Raw genomic sequence first — 24503 nt, 5'->3', positions numbered from 1 at the left:
CCAGAGCAATGGTCAATCTGAGCGAGCCAACCAAGACCTGGAGAGAATGTTGCGATGTTTGGTCTATAAGAATCCTTCGTCCTGGAGCCAACAACTCTCTATGGTTGAGTACGCACATAACTCGTTGCCAGTGTCATCCACGGGCCTTTCTCCGTTTAAGTGTAGCTTAGGATACCAGCCACCTATCTTTCCGAGTCTGGAACCCGAAGTCGCGGTCCCCTCCGCTCACGCCTTCGTCCAGAGGTGTCACCGCACATGGACTAGAGCCCGTGAGACTCTGCTCCATGTGGGGGCGCGCACCAAGGCTAAAGCCGATCGCCACCGGTGTAAGCCACCCGTATACGTCGCTGGTCAAAAAGTGTGGCTTTCTACTAAGAACATTCCTCTCCGCTCCGTGTCTAATAAGCTTGCCCCCAAATTCATTGGCCCGTTCACTGTCACCAAGATTATTAGTCCGGTGACAGTCCGCCTCAAACTTCCTCCAGCGTACAGGAGAATTCATCCCGCCTTTCATGTATCCAAAATAAAACCCGTGTTTCGTTCTCATCTTAATCCGCCTGCCCCGGTTCCTCCCCCGCCGCGACTCGTAGATGGGGAACCTACTTATTCGGTACATCGTATCCTGGACTCGAGACGGAGGGGACGCGGGTTTCAGTACTTGGTGGACTGGGAGGGTTACGGTCCGGAGGAGAGGAGTTGGGTACCTGCTCGAGACATCCTGGATCACTCCCTCATCGATGATTTCAATCGACAGGTAGGGTTGTCTGGGAACGCCAGGAGGCGTTCCTAGGGGAGAGGGTACTGTCACGGTTGGTAGATCCGCTGTCTCATTCTAGTCTGTGTGTTTACGTGTGTGTGTGTGAGTGTGTGGGTGTGTCTCAGTTCATTCATTGTTTCATGTGGGCGTTGTCACTGATCTCCCTATCACCCTGATCTGCGACAGCTGATTGTAATTATCACAGCCTATTTAATGCCCTGTCTTTCGTCCCATGTTTGTCAGATCGTTGTTGATGAATCCCCGTATGCGTGCCTGCTCCTGTTTGTTTTCCTCGTGTTTCGCCTGCACTGTGCTGGATTGGATTCCTCACTGCTGATCTCACCACGGATTCTTCATTGTCGATCTCACCACGGATTCTTCATTGTCGATGTCACCACGGATTCTTCACGGTCGATCTCACTACGGATTCTTCACTCACCCACTCACTGAGGATCGCCTGTCTCAGCCCCTGTGTCACGCTCTCCTGTTTGCTGTGTTCCTGGCGATCTCCTGTTGGCTGTGCACTGACGATCTCATCAAGAAGAATACTGTATCTGTCATTTACCCTGAGTGTTTATTACAAAATAAACTTATTGTGCACTCGCACTTGTTTCCTATCAGTTTGTCGTTACAACTTATAGTTTACTATTTAAATATTATTTTTTGCACTTGAATCAGTGTTCAAATGTAGATATTATTTTTTTTTTTACTTGAAAAATACCTTTAAATGTACTTTAACTAATTTTAAAAGCATTTTATTAGCTGCATGCATCCTTTTTTATCAACACTTGAATGTCGGTAAGTTTAATAAAGAAAGGCAACATTTTAAACAAAAACGTTGAGAAAATTACATTTTTGTCAAAGACTACGCCTTGATCAGATTCAGAACTATGATCAAAACACAGATGGAGTAGATCGAGTCCAACACCCCCAAAGTTTCGCAGTCGTTTTCTCTTCATGGGTTACGCTTCATTTCATTTGGTAATATTAAGCAGTTTTGATTTACACGCCATTTACAGTTTTTCTCGATTGTTTACACACATTTTCTGAAAGCATGCCTCATATTCTCAGAACTCAACACACAAATCAAAAAACACAGACACAATGGGCAAAACCCCTCAATTCTCCTGCAAAATGAAACGTTACATTCAAAACAATGTTATTTCTTCTCAAAATGGTATTTTGTTTTCAAATGACACACACAAACCATCATATGAATAGACATTTATAAGAACCAGTTGAACACTGATGTGCTCAATGTAAAACACTATGATGAATGGAAAACACTTCTTCTCATTCATCATAATGACTTAGGCCTTTTTAGCGCAATTTTCCCCCGGAAATTGCGCTTGTTAACTCATGATTTCTGTTCTGTGCGTCTGTGCGCACCAATCTTGCACTTCTATCTACTCCTCAACCAGACCACCTAGAGACTTCGGGTTTTCGGCATTATGTTAAGGAAGGTCTAATCTCGGGAACGCACAAAAAAAATCCAGGAAAAGATTTACTATCTCTTAGTGTTGTGATCCCATGAGGTGAGAAAATTGCGCTAAAACACTCACCGAGTTTTTATTACTTGTTTTTTGTTCAGTGTTACACTTACTACAGACAGTACATACATAAGTGTGTTGTAAAATATTTGAGAATATTGTTTTTATACTCAGAACACACAAAAACACGGTAACAAATATATTTTAGGCTACTGTATTTTTCCCACAAAAACAATGTACACAGTGTACATCCCAACCAACACAAAGTTGTACATACAGTGGTCTACATACAAAACAACAGAAGAATTGACTGTATACAGTTACAGTAAAAAAAAAAAAAAAATCCAATGTTGGCATCCATTGCTCCATTGAAGAGCTCACCTGTTGCTCTTTTATGCTAAAGCTCTGATTGCTAATTGTAAAACTGTGTGACGGGTGTTTGCCCATGTGATGAGTCAGTGTGCATATTTGAATGGCAGTGTGTTCCTTGTGAAAACAAGAGATTTTCTGCATGAAAATTGTGCCAAAAGCAGAGAATTGTGTGTAGTGTTTTGAAAAAAGGTGTGTTTTAGAACTGCAATTTGAGTGTAAAGCAGGAATTGTGCTTGTAGTTTAGCAGAACTGGTTCAGGGGGTTGGTGAATGAGTTACATGCTGTGGTCATTGTGTCTCAAGTACCAGTATTTGTGTGTAAACAATTGAGAAAAACTGTAATGTTTGATGATCACGTTTTTTACATTCGAGTGAGCAATCTTCTATTACTTGTTTCAGCTTCTTCTTTTCTCCTGTGTTTTGATCCGGAGATTCTGTACTAGAAGATGTGTCATAGCGCCCCCTACCGTATACCAGTGAAAACATGGATAGCTGGTAAATTAAGTCAACTGAGGGGAAAGAGTAAAGTAGCATTAAAGTAAATTCCTATGTACACTACCAGTGGACTATAGCCTACACAAAAATTCAGATGGAATTAGAAACATTTAGAAACATATCTGTTTTATATCAATATTCTAATCAATATTTTCAAACAATGTAAGTTTCATAAGACTGCAGATAAAAACTATGTTTTAAAAAAGTATATTTAATAGGTTACTCGGTCAAAAGAGTTAACACAACTACAAGCCAAGTATACTTTGAATACTTAATTATACTTTAAGTATATCTCGATCAAAAGATTGAGTACAAGTACAGGCCAAATATACTTGGACTTTTCTCTCAGTATAAGTCAAGTACACTTAAGTGTAATTTTAAGTATATTTCTGAGAAGTACATGAAGTATAGAGAAGTACAATAGAAGTATATAAAATGTTGACTGAAAGTATACTTTCTTATTTTTAGTTTAAAAGATTGTATACTAATAGAACATTTGAATAAATGTATTTTTCGTAAGGGTAGCTTTGTTGTATTAAGAAGGTGCTATCACCTTCCTATCAAGTGCAGACACACTTTGTCATTGTCACTGTTGTATTTTTCATGAATGCATTAAATTCTCTGTTAAAACTGCAGAAACAACGAGAAAGAGGTTTGAACCTATTACCTATTGATTTTTTTGGCGGATTGTTTTATATAATGATGCTTTAAAATTAAATTCTTAACAACCGCACACAAAAATATCATTATTCTTTATTTTTCTGTTTACTTTGGTATGTTTCTTCTCTTTCGGCAGGTGATAATATTATAGAGACTGTGATTAAAATATTATTATTTAGAGCAAATCTCAATACAATAATTTCAAAACAACATTCTAAAATATATACAGAGGGAATGATAGCGAGGTTAACCAATAGTGAGTGTTTTTTTTTTTTTTTTTTTTTTTACTCTCCTTATCCATACACCTCTACATGAGAACAACAAGCAGGAGATAAACTGTGTTGTAAAACCTATTTTCTAAGGTGATTAGTTTACTACCTTATCAGTGCCGGATAACCATTCACCTCTGTTTTTGAAGAATATGGGCCGCAGCTTTTGATGGATAACTATGATTATTCTTCTAAAAAATGTTAAATTAGTTACACCAATATAGTACTATAACTTAAAACGGATGAAAATTCAGTAACTGTACATGAAGCCTGTATTTATAGTACAATTCATTATGGCTCATAATTAAGCATATCTTATAACAAGAGTGCTGTTGTTTCATTTGAATTAATGAATTAATAATGAATGAAAAAAACGTCAATGCCTATGTCTGAATCACATCACTGCCGTGCTGACATTCAGACCAACACGATTGCGAGTGTGATGTTGCTTTTATAAGTTAATTCGCAAGAAATTTCATTTGAGTAACTTACATTTAAACACAATATTGCCAGTTACTTTGTCTATTTTTTCTTTTCCAACAAAAAAGGTTTTTGTCTCTGTGGTGTTTTGTTACTCAACAAATCAGTATTTTTCAATCAATTGGTTGAGTGAATGATTCAATAATTAACTTATTGGGTGCTTCACAATTGGAAAGCTGCACCCTAAGGCTGCATATCTTGGCTGCCAAGTCATCAAGCTCTGTCAAAGGATGTCTCAGTTTAAAGGATCCTCAATTCCAGACTTCGTTTCTCATCCTTCAGCCATCATGTTTTGAAGGATGGATCAAGTGTATCCTTCACATTCTCCAATCCACCCACAATCCTTTGCACACGTTCCAATTCAGAACACACACACACACACACACACACACACACACACACACACACACACACACACACACACACACACACACACACACACACACACACACACACACACACACACACACACACACACACACACACACACAAGAATTAGCAGGATATTGGTGCATCTTGGCTCAAAAAAAAATTAGCAGAAAATTAATCGGCACTAAGCTTTTCAGCATGTAATGCAAGGCAAAAATGTTTTAATTTATACAGATTTATAACTAATATACAGAATGACAGACAGTCAAACAGTTAAATCACAGGGCCCAGGAAACCATTGTTGTTTGTGCTCTCCCCATAAAGCATTATAAACACCTTTTCTCTTGTGTTTGTTTCTCTCACTATCCCATAATGCACATGGACTATGCAACACTCAGCAAAACCTTGTTTATCATATCTCTCTTCCCCCTCCTCTTCATCCATCCCTCCCTCCCCGCCTCTGTCTTTAAATCCTGCTGCTCTTTAATGGTGGGAGAAAGAGTGCCTGTGGTTGGCCCGTGTGCACGAGGGTAGTATTACGTAAGCATCAGAGGATGAAAACCTGCATCTAGTGATAGAGAGAGAGACAGTTCAAAAGTGAGAGAGACAGAGAGAGAGATTAACAGGATCAGGCCTCACAGTCTCACAGCCTGTGTGACAGAAGAGCAGTTCTGGCTGTGTACATGATAGTGTGTACGCCTGGGTGCATGTCACAACACTGCCAACATACCCCGTTCTCTGGATCTGCTGATTGTACCACAGGATTGCAGCAGAACTTTCTGGCCCGTTCATTTGTTGTACATCTGACACCTAACGCTGATTTTGGGCAGAATCTGGACCTGGCTTGACAAGTGAGTATAACTGTATGTGATCAGCTGAGTATTCACTGTAAAAACTGTAAATATATTGTTGGTTTAACTTAAAAAAGTAAGTAACCTGGTTGCCTTAAATTTTTAAGTTAATTGAAATTAAAGAAATTGAGTTGATACAATGAAGGATATTCTGTTGAAGGAGTTTCAACAGAAACTCAAATTATTATGTTATCTGAACCACATAAATTATATTAGTTGATTTGATAAAAGAAAAAAAATTGTGATAACAAATCGTGTAAATATTTTTTTTACAGTGTAGTGTTTTGAGGGGAAATTAATTGGGTCATGTTACAGAGAAAACCCTCCTGTAGCAAACGTTGTTTTGAACTGTGTGTATTCAGAGCTCTTGTGCACGTGGTGATGAAACTACTACCATACAGTATGTCACTTTTATGATGTGAGTGATTGTATATGTGTACATGTACATTTCCTGAAAATAATTGTATTCTGTGTCAGATTCATCAGTGCTTGCTGTCAGTGAATATTCATTCGACCATTTTGTCATATATAGGACCTCCCCAAATGCATTTTTTTTAGGGTTGCATGATATATATCAGTGCATAATCAGTTATTAATATCGGTTGATATTGGATATATGTTGGCTAATATTGAATATTTTTATATTTAGATTACCTTTACTGTCATATAACACTCATTTAAATTGAATCTTTTAAAAACACTGTTTAAATCAAATCAAAATGAAAATCCATTTTTATACTGTGCATATACAGTAACATTGTGATCCTTAAATTCCCTTGTAGATTTTAAAATGACCGACTTTAGCCCTTAGTATTTTATTTTTTATTTATTAATGCAAAATATATACCATAAATATATCATATAATAAATATCAGCCATTTATTGGTTATTGGCCACAACATAAAAATAAATATTGGCTTATCAGTTTAATGGAGGTCATTTTAATATTGTGCAACACGATTTTTTGTCCATGTGTGTTTGTGTGAGAGAGAGTGTGAGCGTGTGTGTATACACATGCATGATTGTTTCGGGAGGAAGACTGTGGAACACAAACTGTGTGTACACTGGCATATTAACAATGTCTTTTTTTCAAGGACTGTGTGACCTTTGGTCAGCTGTTTGGTGCAGAACTGTGCAAACTAGACCATTTGTTCTTGCCGCTTTAAGGACTTATCAGCAGCATTTAAATAAGAAGACAAATGTTTGCAAAAACAATAGAAAGGAGGCCATCCTTTGTACTTACATGTGGTCATACTCATTGGACAATCAAAACAAAATACCACTTGTGTGATAATATATCTGATTGCATATCTTGAATGGTCGAGTAACTACAGATCAATTGCATTTTGTTATCATTAACTTATTCATCATTCAACCCTAGAGAGGATAAAACACTCTGTACAGAGTTCAGTGTTGTTTAATATTTAAATGATTACAAAACAAACAAAGACAAACAAACAAAGAAGAAGACCACCAACTTTGTACACTGCCCAGTAAGCAATAGTTGTCATTTCACCGTCTAGGTTAACTATCGTCCCTATATAGTCTGGCTATGAGTAACCCACTCCTAGCCAAAATATCCTTGAATTTGGTTACATGTCGTTTTTGCCAGAATAATTTGCCAATAGTCAATAGTGATTACAAGGTGTTTGGTTTAATTTCTTTGACATATTCTAGATGACTAGTATTCTTGGGCTATGGTTAGACGTCTATTAAATTTTCACTTACAGCCCACATTTTGCCTTGTTTAAGCCTGGATATCAAGGCTGTGTTTGGATGACCATTAGACATCTTTTAAACACAAAATTGCTTGCTGGATGTCCACTTAAAGCTCATCAAAGGATGATGTGATAGTTTGTACTTGACAGGGAGATAACAGTGCTCACGTACTACACATTCACGTAGAGTCAGTCCTAGTGTCTGAAGGCTCTGTGTGTGTTTGATCAATCAAGTTTAAACAAAACAACAAAACAAAACAAATCAAATCAAAACAAAACAAAACAAAACAAAACAAAACAAAACAAAACAAAACAAAACAAAACAAAACAAAACAAAACAAAACAAACTGATAGCACCTCCCCCTCCGCTATGTAATTAAAACGGCTATAGTCGAGTGCATGACGTGTCCAACATTCCACACTTCATTTTTTGGTTTTGTTTTTTTGGTTAATTAATGGCATAATCTGGGCATTTAAAGTTAAATTTTTCTATTTGGAATTTTCAGTGCGAACAGACTGCTCGCACTACTTATACTGCAAAACAGCATAGAATATTGAAGAAGTATGTGAATTGGGACGCACCTCTAATGTTGTGTTGCCTACATTATATTATATATTGTGTATTATTATTATTATTTATAGATGTGTGTTTTAGTTTAACCATGTCAATATTGACTTTGGAGGTTGACATTAGCTCAGATTGTATATTGAAAAAGTTGTGCATTTGTGTTTGTATTGCTTGAGCTGGCCTCATGTGCCTTAATGGCAGAATATTTGCACTGCTTAGAATGCAAAGACAAAGAACATCTATCTACTGGAGCTCTAATGGACAAACAGAGCAGGACGTGTTAGTCAGGTGGAAGGAGAGGTGAAGGAATAGACTGAAAGGAGAGCAGTAGAGAGCAACAAAAGGGCCCAAAAAAGCTCTGCTGATGTATGGTTCTATTTAGATTGTGTACGGAGGCGGCGGAGCATGTTGATTTTACCCAGCTTGGCCTTTTAGGGCAGCGTTCAGAGTAATTTAACGCTAACTGAGCAATTTTGGTAGGCACCAAGAGGCTGATCATTATATTTTCTCTGTAATTTCCCCTTGTGAAGCCATCAGTGCTTCATAGGTGTGCCACAGCCGTCTGAATTATGGTTTAGTATGAAAAAAACAAACATTTTTCCTTTCCAAAAGAGAAAAGAATGGAAGCAGCTAATATAACAACACTCTTAAAAAATAAAGGGGAGGTTTGAAGAACCATTGTTGGTTCCCCAAAGAACATTTCAGTAAAAGGTTCTTAAAAGAACAATCATTCTCTTAGTGTGAAGAATAAAAATAAAAAAATAGAGAAAAACCTTGGAAACACTTTATTTTACAGTGTCTTTGTTACACGTTACATACAATAGTAAAAACTACAAATGATGTATAATTACATGCAATTAACCCTAAATCAAACCTTAATCCTAACCTTAACACTGATGATATGATATGATTCATATTGCTCAGTACTTACATGTAAAATAACACTGCAACAAGTACACCTTAAATATAGTGGCTAAAGCCTTTTGTGGAATAGAAAGGTTCTATGGATGTTAAATGTTCTTTGCAGAAACATAGTTTATATCAATAAATAATCTTTATTTTTCAGAGTTTAAATTAATTTCACTGCACTTGGTGTCACTAAAGTAAAGAAAAAAAGCAGAGGTTGTTCAATGGATTTTCCCACATGATCAAAGTTCATGTTGACACAGGAGTCTTGATGAAGGAACAACTAATGACCCACTAACTCTTGTTCAAAGTTTGTTTGGTTTATGAGCTACTAACCTACTGAATCTTTCAGCCAATCACTGCTGTCTTTGACCTGTGACCAGTGAAAGCCAGTCATTGAGTTGCTCCCTATTTATTTACAAACATATACAGTATCTGGTCTGCAGTTCACCTATCAATATGTATCTACTGATGCTTTCCAAGGCTTGTATTAATATGTCTATTGCTCATACTTACAGATTTGAACACCCCCACCCCAGGTATAGGCCTGCAACTGTTCTAAGTGATATGTGATATGATTTTCAGCAAGGAATAAAATGAGTGTAAAAATCCTTTATACTTATGGAGAGACCGAGCCATATCAGGCACAAGAATATCATAGAGATTTTGAAGTGGGCTCTTTTGTTTTGGAACAGTAAGCAGCTACAGTGTACAAACACACTGTAAAAAGTGAACAGTTGGATCAACTTAAAGGGTACATAACATGCACAGTTTCACCTAATCTCATGTTAATCTTGAGTACCTATAGAGTAGTAGTGCATCCTTAATATCTCCAAAAAGTGTTTAGTTTTATTATAATTTTAAAAGAAAAAACAGCTTTCCGATTCTCTCCGGAAAAAGCCGAGGTCCTGGAGGCAGAGCTATAGAGTCAAGCGGTAGTGCTTGAATTCCAGCAAAAGACAGAATTCTGATCCAGTTGTACTTACATGAATGGGGTCTTTTATCACTGGGACCGCTCCACGTTTTAATAGCAAACGATTTGCAAATCCAGCGTCGACCTGGGCCTTGTTAATAAAACATTCGTCATCGTCACTGAAATGACCAGAACACACAACCGCACTTCCTACACTCCGTTGCTGCCCCGGAAAAACAAACTGCATCCACTGTTCCTGTAACACTGGGTTATTTGGAAAGCTGAACACGGTAAGCTTTCCCTCACATCCAAAAACACACTTTTTTGGAGACATTCTTGAACAAATCCTATGCAGCGCTGGCGCCGATGATTTCCTGTTGAAGCGCGTTGATGTGCGCGGTCTCGCTCTCCTCTAGTCGACGTGTGCGCGGGCGCGCTTTTCCGAGAAAAATGCTCATATAAGGAGTTCCACTCTGATCTACGTCATTAGATCCACGATCGAAAAAAAAACAGCCGAAACTTGCACCAACCCGGAAGTAAGATTTTCGGCACAGAAATTCTCCGTTATTCGTCCAAAATATTTTTTTTAAACTTTGCCCATGTTTAGCATGAGAATCCATCTCTTTAACAGTGTAAACAACTCTGAATACATGAAACACCATTGTACCCCCCCTTTAAAAAAATTACTTCAATTGGTAACACCTAAATAAATTAAGTTTTCTCAACTTAAATTATCACATTTTTCACGATAAAACGTGATAATTTAAGTTGAGAAACTTAATTTCTTTAGGTGTTACCAATTGAAGTAATTTTTTTAAGTTGATCCAACTGTTCACTTTTTACAGTGCAGTGTCACTTTTAGTTGAGTTTCTATGCATTCTTATTTCAAAACATAGACCTTGAACACATTGTAAAATATATACATAGCCTACATTATTAGTACTTGGAGCCAAACAAAGAAAATGCAAACGTGTAAATACACTGTAAAAAGTGAACAGTTGGATCAACTTAAAAAAAGTACTTCAATAGGTAACACCTAAAGAAATTATGTTTTCTCAATTTAAATTATCACGTTTTATCGTGAAAAATTTGATAATTTAAGTTGAGAAAACTTAATTTCTTTAGGTGTTACCAATTGAAGTATTTTTTTTAAGTTGATCCAACTGTTCACTTTTTAAAGTGTATGCAATGCTATGCTATTTAAAGGTTGGTGTGCTCAAACTGCAGTCTGCATACACAAGTGGGTGAATACAAAAATGGGTTTGAATATTATGTCTGCCATCTGTGATGGTGTAGGTGAGACATAGACAGGAATAGAGTAACAGTGAGATAAGTGTTAGCATACCTGGGCGTAATTCATAGTTTGCTTCCCACTGGAACACACTCTAAATACATTAGCACACTGGAAGTTGTCTTAGACCGATGTATAAACAGGTAGATGAAAAAATAAATTTTCTGATGGCCCTCTGTAAATTGTCACTCAGGATATTTACTCTTAATTGTTCTGAATATATAAGTAATATATTGAGGGTGGCCATGAGATGAGATCATTTTAATGGGTTGTGTCTAATTTTCATTCAAAGTACTATAATGAATTCAGACACTCAGTCAAACAATCATGTCAATGCATAATCACACAGACACAATCTGAGAGCACATGCATACACCAACATCCAGACTTTGAATACAGGTAATTGCGAAAATAGTAAACTGCAGACTTTGCCAAGGTAAACTGACCCAATTTTGATCATGTGCATTTCCTCGGTTCAATGTAATATAAAGTGTAAATGATAAAATTACAGTCTTATTTATTAAATACAAAAGAGAAACTTTTTGTTTTCATTTATAAAAATGGGACCTAGTGCGATCTGTTTTAGGTAAAGTAGCTTTTAAGGAGAAACTGTTTACTTTACAACCACTAGATGGCAGCAGTCCCTTACAGGAGATTCAAAACAATAAAGTAAGCTAGATGGATAGTAGGCTAGGTTATACATCTGCATTCATAGCCAGTGGAAAACGAAAGAGTTTTGAAATACATCACGGCTCATAAAACTTAACCGGACTATTGTTTTGGTGAAGACAGTAAGAGATCAGGAGCCTATTCTGAAGTGTTTCACATAGAGATAATTTATTTTTACTGTCTGTATTTTTAAAGCTAATTTATGATGGATAGCTAGATCCCGAGCAATTTATTCATCTTTGTCCTTTCTGCTTGTATTTCTCTAGGATGCTCCTGCATTTGGGAGGGTCCAGGGGGAAGATGGGCATCCTGCTCATCAGGAGAGTGGGTTTGTTTTGTCGTTCTGCTCACTTGTCTCCCCAAAGCCTGGAGTATCGACCAATCAAAAAGGTCATGGTGGCAAACAGAGGTAATCCTGAGATTAAATATTTTGCAAACAGAAAAAAAAGTGAAAGTGAGAGTCTGATCCCTGGATTAGTGCTCCGAGAGTCTAAATACACACAGGAACGGAGTGCTGCATTTTAAATTAAGTTTCAACATAATATAAAAATGATTTACTTGTTATTATTTACTCACCCTCTTGTCATTATTTACTCATCCTTTTGTTATTTATTCACCTGCTTGTCATTTCAAACCTGTATACTAATGCAGGTTTTCTAACTTTTAGATGCAATGCTCCAAATATTTAAAGTGTATAGTGCTGGGTAGTAACTGATCACATGTAATATGCATAATCAGATTACAAAAATGAAAGGGTTAGTTCACCCAAAAATGAAATTTCTGTTATTAATTACTCACCCTCGTGTTGATCCAAAGCCATGACCTTCGCTTATCATCGGAACACATATGAAGATATTTTTGATGAAATCTGAGAGCTTGATTCTCCATACTATTTCTTTTTTATATTTTACATTTTCCTTTAAAAAAAAAAATCCTATTCTGCTTATACGTTCAGAAGGTCTTCCACCTATCACTGAAAACTGAGAGCCACACAGCATTTGATCACTGGATTTACAGAAATCATTTCACTTTTTAAGTGTTTTCTCAATATTGCATTAATTCCTGATGAACACATTAAATATTGTTAAAATTTTCACTTAGAGAGTCATTTAACCATGTATTACTGTCTTTGGTAGGCTATCTTTCAAACACATTAAAATGTAAATTCACATTTCATATTATGCAATGCAGGGATTCCCCAACCTTTTTTGTCAGCTCAACCTATTTGACCTAATATTAGAGATTTTCTCTTTTTTTTCTTTTTTTTTTGTTACCAATTTTTAATAATTACTGACTGCAGTACATTAGGCTGCTGTCACTTTAAGACATGACCACAGTCAAGGACCTGACTCACGTGACGCGGATCTAACATAGCCTACATCCGATTTTCTCCCTACTATATACAGTCATGTTTTAGCTCAACGCTTATGAGTATACTCACAGGCATTCTGACAATTTTGTAAGCGCAATAAAATATGCCAAGCTGTTTGTCTTTCTGTGCATGCGTGCGTTTCATGTGTGTGTGTGCGCGCGCGCGCGCGCGCGTGTCTACTCGCAGTCTCGCACGTGGAGAGCCATTTTACAGACATCGCGCCAGCACCAATTTATATTGGGTGCTGTATTAATTGCAGAAATTAACGCGTTATCTTTGACAACCAATAGAAATAAAGTCAAAAACTCACACGGGGCATTTTTCTCCCATATATTGAATTTTGGGGTCATTTACAGCATTCTACTAACGTTACATCAGCAGTGAAAGTGTTAACGTTACTCTCAATGTGTGTTGACATGTCAGCGTGCACATCGGTAAAACAACAATTACGATATTATAGTAGACTATATCGCACACCCCTAAATTCATTTCAATTACATTCTTTTTTTTTGTTTTCCATTTTTCTCATTTTCTATTCAAATCCTCTGATAAAGCCTAATAAACAATATTGTGCTTTCTGTTGTTTTGTCCTTTGAGAAACTGACAGGCTCATTTTCAGTTTACATTTCACAAATTTAATTACATTTCAAAACAAAACAAAACAAAATTCCTTGTTTTACTATTGTTTCTTTTCTCCCTTCACTCAGGTGAAATAGCCATCCGTGTGTTTCGAGCATGCACAGAACTCGGTATCCGGACAGTGGCAATATATTCAGAGCAGGACACGGGGCAGATGCATAGACAGAAGGCAGATGAGGCTTACCTCATCGGCAGAGGCCTGCCCCCCGTTGCAGCCTATCTTCATATCCCTAACATAATCAAAGTGGCTAAGGTTAGAAATATATATCTATCTGTCAGACTGTGATTCACCTCCTCTGTCACTCTCTGAATGACGGCCTGCCTGCATTGTGCAATAAGCGCATCTCTCCCAGTGCTTAGTATTCACATCAGCACTTCTCTATATGGTGCTCAAATAGATCCAGTCCTGTTTTTTGGAACGGTGTCAGAGATGCCAGCCAGATTCAGATCCTTTGGCGAACTCCCTCATTATGCCACAGGCAGCTCATCTCTCAAACCAGCAGCTTAGCCACCACAACAATACACTAATAATGCATAAACACAAAGCAGTACACACGCACAACACCACACCATATTAAAACTGAACAAGCAGCCAACATCATCGTCTCTAACCTCAGCAGACGGCCTCAGAATAATTAGTCTTTCTCCAATGCAATTACCATGTTGCACACAGTCAGCCAACAGAGAGAGGGGGCCTTTTCAAATTCTCTCTGATTGGGATTTTAATGAAATTAGTATTTTCCAGCATCAGAATTAGGCCTGACTGCTGTGCCACATACATATCCCTGGCTAATGTTATTTCATTCTGCTCTCATTTCTCTCTGTCTTTCTATTTCTCATCCACGGTGTATTTCTCTGCCTGTGCTTCTCTCCCTCTCAGGAAAATAATGTGGATGCGATCCACCCTGGTTATGGCTTTTTATCAGAGCGCGCAGACTTTGCCCAAGCCTGTGCTGAAGCCGGGGTGAGATTCATTGGACCTTCCCCAGAGGTTGTGCGCAAGATGGGGGATAAAGTGGAAGCCCGTGCCCTGGCCATACAAGCAGGTACCTGATAAACTCTACCCCTGAGATATCTTTCTACATAGGGGAGGGGGGTAAACAGCATGTATACTTAGATATCGCATCCGTTGCTCTAGACACATCAATGCGTCCACCATATTGGAATAATCAACATGCTGTTCATCACTCATACTAACAAATCAATGCATTTTCATAGAAAATGCCACAGCACTGTGGTTGTAATAACCGCCAGGCTATAAATTCCAGTTAAAATGGGATCAACTTTCACAGGTGACAATGTCTAAGCTTGTGTTTTTCTCAACTCAATATGCAATATCCATATGCAGAATTATTTAACATAAATAATAAACTAATTCCAGTGAAAATCATCTGCTAAAGTCAACTTGAACAGTCAACTTGCTCTCAAAAGCTACTTTCAGACTCATTCCAAATCCGATTTTTGTGCATGTCTGATTGAAATCTGATCAGATTTTGCAAGAAATTTTGTGTGCTCAAAGTCTAGTGTGACCCTGGCATAAGACATCACCTATATTGGTGTAACAATGTAATTGGCAGAAAGAGTCACTGCAAAACCCCCGCTACTAATCCATCCGCAGAGCCATGACAGCAGTTTCAAACCAGCAGTCTCAGAAGGGATGTTAAGGTACAGCTTATAGACTCAAGGACTATTGGTTAGGTTAGTGATGGAGACCGATTCTGTTCTGCCCTATCTTCCGTACTGAGAATGGTGATTTGGCGCTGCTGGTCGGAAATTGAACAGGCCGATACAAACAGTAAAAAATTTCAGTGCTGTAAAACTAAATTCATAGCTCAGCAAATCAAATTGAATCAAACTGGGTCCATATAATAAACAATTTATGATGGTAAGAGAGAGAGGTTTTTTTTTATGACACTATGGCTGCTTTAACACTGCAAGGCATAAATCTGATCTTTTGACACATATCCTTTTTTGTCGCATCTGTTCATTTTCACTTCAGAAATAACCAGCTGTGTTTACATGAATACCTGTCAAGGCTGTCAGTCAGCATGATATAACCTTGTTTCTAGTAGTAACAAGAACACCCCAATGAACATGACATTATTAGGGGTTCAAGCATGAAATGCTGAAACCCTATTGTAATTGTAAAGATTCGTAAAACGCATCGTGCAGGCCAATACCGTAAGGCCTAGAGACTTGAAACCTGGCCAGATGGTAGGCCTCAATTTGGGGACAACCTATCAGAGTATGACCCCGATTGGCCCATAGGTGGCGCTACAGCAACCAAAAGTACAAAATCGCTCATAACTCTTAGGCCGTTTGTCATAGACTCAAGTGTCTTACACCACTGTGATCCCTGGCTCAAGGCGGACACAATTGCTATATCCAAAATCGATTTAGGCAGGAAAAATTTTCTGCTATGTCGCATTTTGTCCAAAACCTACTTTTGCAAACTAGTAGGGCTGTAGTCAACCAAAGAAATGCTTAGTCGACCAAAGTCCTGTCCTGCACAACGATTAGTCGACTAAAAAAAAAAAAAAAAAGACGCAATGTTTTGCATTTTGATTGAACATTTATTAAACAATTGTCATATAGCATTTATAAAACAACAATGAAAAAACGTTTTTTTTTTTTTTTTTTTTTTTGACACCTGGGATCCCCCACGAAACGGTTCTCATTCGCGCTTGAATAAGGCCGGCGACACACTGGCTGCTGGCTTGAGAGTCTCAGCTGCGTTGGGTGTCTGTTTTTATTTCGGCTCCCATGTTAATAGGTTGGAGTTTGCACACTGCCTGCGTGAGACACTCAGGCGCGGCTCGAGCCACGCAGCAAACGCGTGCATGCTAGAAATAGAACCGACGCCTGAGTGTTCCAGCAATGGGAGTGTTCTCTGGCTATAGCGCAGAACAGCGGAGTTTGTATGGACCGAAGTGCATGCCTGAGCTTGTATTGCTGCTGTTGCTTTGACATTGTGGAAAATAGAATAATAGAAACAAAATGTATTAGACTTTTTACCCGTTATTATCAATCTAAATTAATCTCGTTTTTAATTTAGGCTAACTTAATTTCGTTTTTCTTTATTTAAATTTAGTTTTTTTCTTTATTTAAATTTAGTTTTTTTCTTTATTTAAATTTCGTTTTTCTTTATTTAAATCTACCCTTTACTGTGTCAGTAATTTGTTAGTCAGAAAAATATTAGACTACCTTAAAAGTATTGCTTAAGTTAACAGACTGTGTGCATTTTATATCACTAATGCAGTGTCCGTTCTCGGAGAATATATAGCCTAAGCCCTGCTCGCGTGAGGTGCGCCGCTTCCCGCTCGCGTTGTTCTGTAGTTTACTATTAATTCTGAACGTGTCGCGTCTCGCGTGTCTGTCTATATTGCACCAAATGCGACACTGCACTCCCTTGTGAAGTCGATTGGATGAACGGTTCTCGAAATAATCAAAATGCAAACGGACAGACACATAGAGATTACTAGCCTACCTATATTCCTTACTGAGCGCGAAGCAGCAGTGCAGCCAGCCACAGGTGCGGTTCCCGAGTGTTCTTTGTGGTGCGCTAAACTGTGGCGCTGTTACAAAATAGCCTAAATTAAAGCATTTAAAGTTGGGGATAAAACATAGGCTAATTATATTTAGAATACAGTAATCTATAACTGCTTATAAAGGAATAAATATCAAGGAGTAAATCAATAAAAATTTCTTTGTATTTCTACAAAACAACTGGTCTTTCCTGGTTTAATCTGATGTTGCTGGAAGTGTTGTACAGTAGTAGTATTCGAGACCGGTCTTGGTCTCAAGACCATTTTTTTTAAGGTCTCTCTGTTTTGTTTCGGTCTTGACCGGAGTTTTGTCTTGGTCTCAGACTTAGAGGACTCTGAATTGTATTTCAAGACCAAATGTGATGCGATGCCCTATTTAAATAGCTATGTAAATGTGTGTGTGTGTGTGAAGGTGTTCCAGTTGTTCCTGGAACAGACGCTCCCATCTCATCTCTTCAAGAGGCTCATGAGTTTGCCAAAACACATGACTTTCCCATCATCTTTAAAGCTGCATATGGAGGAGGAGGCCGTGGGATGAGGGTGGTCAGAGATTATGAGGTCAGTGAAGCTTCTGGCCCATGAAGGAGTAAAAAATAAATGACTAGGGAATCAGAAATCCACCATACTGTATGTCACTGTGATGATAGCAGGCCAGCCATCTGAATATACGGAGTGCTACAACGCCACAGAGTTCACACTTATTACTTATAGCTGCCTCGACAAATTAAACTGGAAGAGGGGAAAGTAATTTAAAATTGAACAAATTGCACACATCACTTTTTCACTTTAGGGCTCAAAAACATTCTCGCTAGATCCACAAAATCACTTTTTCCCATTTGAAAAACACAGCCTGACATCATGGCCAGTAGTGCCCTACTCCTCTATGTCAGATAACTGTGTTTCAAGGCTAGCCCACTAAGCCATGTCGATCACACCTGTTAATGGGCCTTATTTTCTGCTCATGTCTATACAGCATATCAGGCGCGCAGATGGCACTGGGGACGGGGGGGGACATGACCCCCCCAGATTCATAGTGACCCGATCCGTCCCCCGCCCTCACTATCCCTACGAAACGCGACAAAAATCGGTAAAACAGGGGATTAATCATTGTTTTCGCTATACATTATGTGTATACACTATAGCCTACATAAACGTGTTTTTGCAAAACGGATTTAAATCCGATCTTCAATTCCCGCGCTTGGTCCCGCGTCTGTGACTTACTTTCACTTTGATTTGCGATAGTTTGCTTGATGAATATGTTCAGCTTCTCGTCTGCGGTGATGCTGTTCCAGTAGCGTCGCCATATCTGGCTATAACATTACATATAGCCTATAACACGCTCTCACACGTTTATTTTTTAGCATTTTTGGGAGGAGTAAAATTTACATATATGGTTTCAACAACCAGATGCATTTACACTTGTTCAGTTTCGTCTGGGATGCGGACCAGACCTCCTCCTGAAGTGGTTTGAGCGATCGGATTCAAATCTGTCTCGAATGCGTTTTGGAGGGCATTTACACCTGGTCTTTTCACGATCGGATAGCTATCCCATCACAGAAAACGCATGAAGTGTGTAAACAGCCCCTATTTCTGAGCTGAGCCGGTGATTTTCTGAACTGAAAAAAATTTACTGTATAAATGTCATATAAAGGCGATGAAGAGACAAAAAACAATCACCTCGTTTTTTCAAAAACCAAACAATTATTATTATTATTATTTGCACATAGGTTCTTTGCTTTTTTGTTCATAATGATAGACTTTGTATGCTGAGATAAGCAAATGTTTAAAAAAAACATACTTTGCTAAAGACATGAAGTTTTGGTGGGTGATTGGCATACTAGTCAAATAACAGTCTGATCATGCATTGCTAGTGGTGATCAGGTAGGCTTTTGTTTACCTTTGGTCATTGTTGTTTATCCATGATTTCAAATAACAATCCCCCAATGGCTTTTTAATGCAAATCATTAGCCCAAATTATGCAAAGTTACTACTTGAGCACTAGTTAAAGCCCAAATTACGAAAATAACGAATTGAGTTTAAATCATTTGCTGACAGCTTGGTCCCCCCCAGTTAAAAAATTCTATCTGCGCCCCTGCAGCATATAATGTTTATTTTATGTCAGTGGCTACTGCCTATTTTATGACTGCTTTCAATTGCTCCACTTGACATGTGGACATGCACATGTGACAATTACTACTCCAGGGTATAACTACAGTATATCACACGGACATTGATAGCTCTGCATAGGTCATTTACTGTATTTATTTCCTATATTTTATTGCCTATATTGTCACCTGCGAAAAATGTTTATTGCCTCCTTCTACAAGGCTCTGTGAGATAAGTCGACAAGCTTTGAGTTTTTTTTTTTTTTTTTTACTTTTTGCACCGTGATTCCTGAACATCAAAAAAAAAAAAACATCAGTTCATGTCTTCAACTACTTCACAGAAAAGAAATGAAAGTAAATCAAGCTCAATCTTTTATGGACACAATCGTGTGCTCACCTAATGGCATTAGCGGGCGTGTGGTCTCTGTTCCATTAAAAATTTCAACTATTCTCTACTATTCAGAATCTCCTTTTTATCAGACATGTACTTGAATTGACCCTTTGGTTATTTCAATTTTAAACTATGACTGGCTTTAATTATATTACGTTATATCTTGTTAAATATCAAAAGGTTTGGGGTCAATTAAAAATAAATAAAAATAAAATACTTTTATTCAGCAAAGATGCATTAAATTGATCGTAAAGATTTATAAAACACTTTTGAACTTTTCCAACTGTTTTCATCTTTGATAATGATAAGAAATGCACCAAATAATATTAGAATAATTTCTGAAGGATCAATTGACACTGAAAACTGGAGTAATGATGCGGAAAATTCAGCTTTGTCATCACAAGAATATATATATATTTTTAAATATATTAAAATTGAAAACAATTATTTTCATTTGGTATAATATTTCACAGTATTACTGTTTTTTTCTATTTATTTTCTAATTATTTTCATTTTTTTTTTTTTTATCTTTTTAATCAAATACATGCAGCCTTGCTGAGCTGACCCTACATTTTTGAATGGTATATATATATATGATGATGATTATTTTGGTCATTGTTTTATTTTATTTTTGTACCATTAAACTGTGACTGATCGGCAGGAGCTAGAGGAGAACTATCAGAGAGCCTACTCAGAGGCTCTGGCGGCATTCGGGAATGGTGCTCTGTTTGTTGAGAAGTTCATCGAGAAACCACGACACATTGAAGTACAAATTCTTGGTGAGTACATATATCTAGGTGTGCATTTTGTGTTTGTGCATGTTCGGGTTGACAAATGAAGCAGAGAGGGATGGATAATGTAAGAATTTGTTTGCAAGTCCCTAGGCCATGTGCACATATTTGCTTACTATGATCTATTAGCTTCTCTCTGGTGTATTTCAGCCATTATAGCTGAGTATTTTGGCTCATTAGACGTGATTTGCTCGTCTGGAACAGAGCTCATAGTCGATAACATACAGCTGGAATTGAATTGGGCTTGTTAACAGAGAATGGGTCTGTGTGTGTCCAGGGAACACCAACCACATGCTCGCTTTCTCTCTCTTTCTCTCACTCTCAGATAAACTGGTTTTATGTCTTCTTGTCCTCCAATATGAATGTAATACCAAAAGATAAATAGACAATTATCTGAGATACTGGACAAAGGAATTAACTTAAAGTGAAAGGATAGTATCAACAAAACAAAGTATCAACTAAAAGACAACTATGTTGTTAAAGGAGAACTCCGGTCAATTTTAACATTGAGCTCATTTTTTTGTAAATTTGGAGTGCTGTCAATACAGAGAACAACGACAAAAATCGGTGTTGCCTACACCGAGTTATTCTATTTTTAAAATTTGCACCCTGTTGACTTCAATGGGGCAAGTACTAAACCTGCTTTTAGCCTCTTAACATCCTTGATGTGTCATTACAAGTGCACAGAAAATGTGAGTGATTCCTTCTGATTCCTTCCAAAGTCGATTGCCGAGTTCACGGCATCATAGGTAACTAAACCTATGCGCGTGAACTCGGCAATCGACTACTTTGGGCTTCAACCGAAAACAGGATGTAAACAGGTATTTGCGCTGGCTTAAATAACATCATTTTTATTCATATCTTTCACATCTACTGCAGTCAGATCCACTCGTGTTCACTCAGAAGGAATCACTCACATTTTCTGTGCACTTGTAATGACACATCAAGGATGTTAAGAGGCTAAAAGCAGGTTTAAAACTTGCCCCATTGAAGTCAACAGGGTGCACATTTTAAAAATAGAATAACTCGGTGTAGGCAACACCGATTTTTGTCGTTGTTCTCTGTGTTGACAACACTCCAAATGTACAAAAAAATGAGCTCAATGTTAAAATTGACTGGAGTTCTCCTTTAAATACTGTTCATGTTTGTGTTGGATTCACATAAAAATGGTGTCCCTTCTAGGCTTATTGAGTATTGGTCTTTTTATTTCAAGGAATTAAATAATTAAATAATTAAAAAGTAATACGATCAAATAAGTTTTATGTCTAATTATGAAGTAATCAGTTTTAACTCTTTGCAAAGAATATTTTATATTATGCACACATTCACACTTATTCGTATGTCTACATTTCTTGCCTTGTCATATTCAGTTATGAATTACATGAATTGTGTAAATGATAGCATATTTTCAAATGAAAACAGCAACATTTTGTAAAAAAGTTGAGTTGAAATGCTTCACATTTCTATCGTAAAATAGTTGTCAGATTCTAAAAGTTTAGCTACCTACATCACATACATCAACATGCTCTCTTCCACCGTTAAAACTAAAGTGTCATATTGGAATTCACATTTGTTTATGAGCAGTAAGGCCTAAATAGTATATCTAAAAATAAGAAAATATTTTATACACTATTGATATTCAGACATATATGATAAGGTCATGGAAATATTCTGCATTGTGGGAGTAACCCATTTAAGAATAAACCTTAAAACATTCTCTTTGCACCTCTCTCTGTCCCTTCTCTCAATATTTATTCTTCTCGCTTTCACTCACAGGTGATAAATATGGAAATGTAATTCATCTGTATGAGAGGGATTGCTCTATCCAGAGAAGACATCAGAAAGTGGTAGAGATCGCTCCTGCTGCCCAGCTCGACTCTCGCCTCAGAGACAGACTGACCTCAGACGCGGTCAACCTGGCCAAACAGGTACAGTACTGAAATCAAATGATTGACATACATTATACAACCTGTTTGACCACAGCTTTCTCACATACTGGAAATTTTTCTTAGCAACATATTGACATGCCCTTCAAGAACTTTCCTCTATACGGTGTGGGTCAATCAACTCAAGGTTATAATACCTTCTCTTATTTCACTATCCCTGGTCACACGCTCACACACACCCTCAAGGGATGTGCAACCAGGCCCAGATTTCTCTCATCTACAGTGCTGTATGTGTGTATTGAATGATAAACATAAGCTGCTAGTTCTTAGTGCTGCTCTGTCAAAATAATCAGTCACAGAGGAAGGTAGCCTAGGTTTTATTTATTAATGTGTTTAGCAAAGGCTGATAAATAGAGATTAAAGCAATCAATGAGTTATTGGTAGGAAAGTTTCAGGATTGTCTGTTATTATGGAGATATGTGTTGCATTGCCAGTGCCTACATTTCTTTCACCTTCTCTCTATATCTCTTTTTCATCTGTTGATGATTAACAACAAAGTTTGTATTTTGATAGCTTGTATTTGATAGCTACATTTGTGCGATTATTTATGGACAGTGGCATATTGTAAATCTGGCATTTTGCTTAGTAAATATTCAATTGAATTTAAATGAATTAAAATAATTTAATTGTGGTCTGAGACTTTTGGGCCTCTCTGAGGAAAAATTAACAACTATATGAGAAAACAATTGACAATGATAAATAGATATATTTAGAATGATAATAGAAATATATGGATGACCAAAACTCTACAAGGTATTGTGAAAGAGCGACAAAATAAGCAACATAATACCACATGACTTTTGAGATGGCCTGAATAAAAATGAAAAGAATGACAGAGCTAAGCATGATGTAGAGATATTTTGGCTAATGCAATTAGACACTCAAGTTGATGTCAGAACCTTTCAATGGAAAATCAGTCTGACATTTTTCAGTTTTCAGGAATGGAAATAAAAATAAAGAGGAGAGGGAAACCCTCCTGGTGCATGCTGGGAAAGTGTAGAGATTAATCTGTGTTGATCTGCCTGCTCTGTCAAAACTGAGTACAAGCTTGCGCACACACACACACACACACACACACACACACACACACACACACACACACACACACACACACACACACACACACACACACACACACACACACACACACACACACACACACACACACACACACACACACACACACACACACACACACACACACACACACACACTTTTTAGATATCTCCTCTGACCTTAGACTTAGTGACAGAAGGATTACGGATTTGGAGAGATAGACTCGCCACCCAGTGATTACAAGGTGTGTATGTGAGCACCAATTCCAATCTGTTGATAAACCACATGCTGTCAGTTTTGATAAGTCACTTGCCCCTGTAGGAGTCAAATTTGTATGTTTTTGAAATGATATTAGCAATGCTGGCAGTAGCTGAGAAAAGGTGAAGAGAGAGAGGGAAAGAGCGACCATCCAGGCGAGAGAGAGTGCAAGAGATGACAGATAAAGATGGAGAGAGGATAAATCAATATTGGGCAGGTGCAGGAGACAAGATGGGTTTATTGTTCTATTTTTTGGCTTGATGAAACTTGGCAAGCTGTTGCTTCTTCTCAGTTCCTATCATTTTATTGTACAATTTGTAATGTAGGTACATTTACAACAGGTGGCAGTATTTCATTCATACTGATTTCAGGCCTTTTTCAGGACACCCCCAAGTGTTCGTCTGGATTGTTTTGAAAACTGAAAATTTGTCCACCTTAAATGACCCAGTAATTACTTGTACTTGTTTTCTTCAAAGTAAGCAAGATCTCATTTATACAGTGAGCTAACAACACAAGCTAATTACATGTGTAGTGTGTAACTACTGAAAGTTTTCCCAATTAAGATTTCACTGTTTTCATTCATTATCTTCACA

At 37.6% G+C, this 24503-nt stretch overlaps 1 protein-coding gene across 1 annotated transcript in view; it reads left to right on the top strand.

Moving 5' to 3' along the window:
- The first annotated feature begins 5528 nt into the window (after window positions 1-5528).
- pcxb (pyruvate carboxylase b) overlaps window positions 5529-24503 on the top strand; it is a 249787-nt gene continuing 230812 nt past the window's right edge. Inside the window, exons 1-7 of the mRNA XM_081348433.1 lie at window positions 5529-5742; window positions 12074-12216; window positions 13887-14071; window positions 14699-14864; window positions 17776-17921; window positions 20521-20638; window positions 22427-22578. Of these exons, the coding sequence (XP_081204559.1) occupies window positions 12075-12216; window positions 13887-14071; window positions 14699-14864; window positions 17776-17921; window positions 20521-20638; window positions 22427-22578 (909 nt within the window). The 5' untranslated portion in view covers window positions 5529-5742; window position 12074. The remainder of the gene's footprint in view (window positions 5743-12073; window positions 12217-13886; window positions 14072-14698; window positions 14865-17775; window positions 17922-20520; window positions 20639-22426; window positions 22579-24503) is intronic.

This window comes from Scardinius erythrophthalmus, assembly GCF_964197995.2.
Source record: "Scardinius erythrophthalmus genome assembly, chromosome: 2".
NCBI classification, from domain to species: domain Eukaryota; kingdom Metazoa; phylum Chordata; class Actinopteri; order Cypriniformes; family Leuciscidae; genus Scardinius; species Scardinius erythrophthalmus.
The sequence above is the reverse complement of the archived record's forward strand: the minus strand, read 5'-3'. Positions and strand labels throughout refer to the sequence as shown.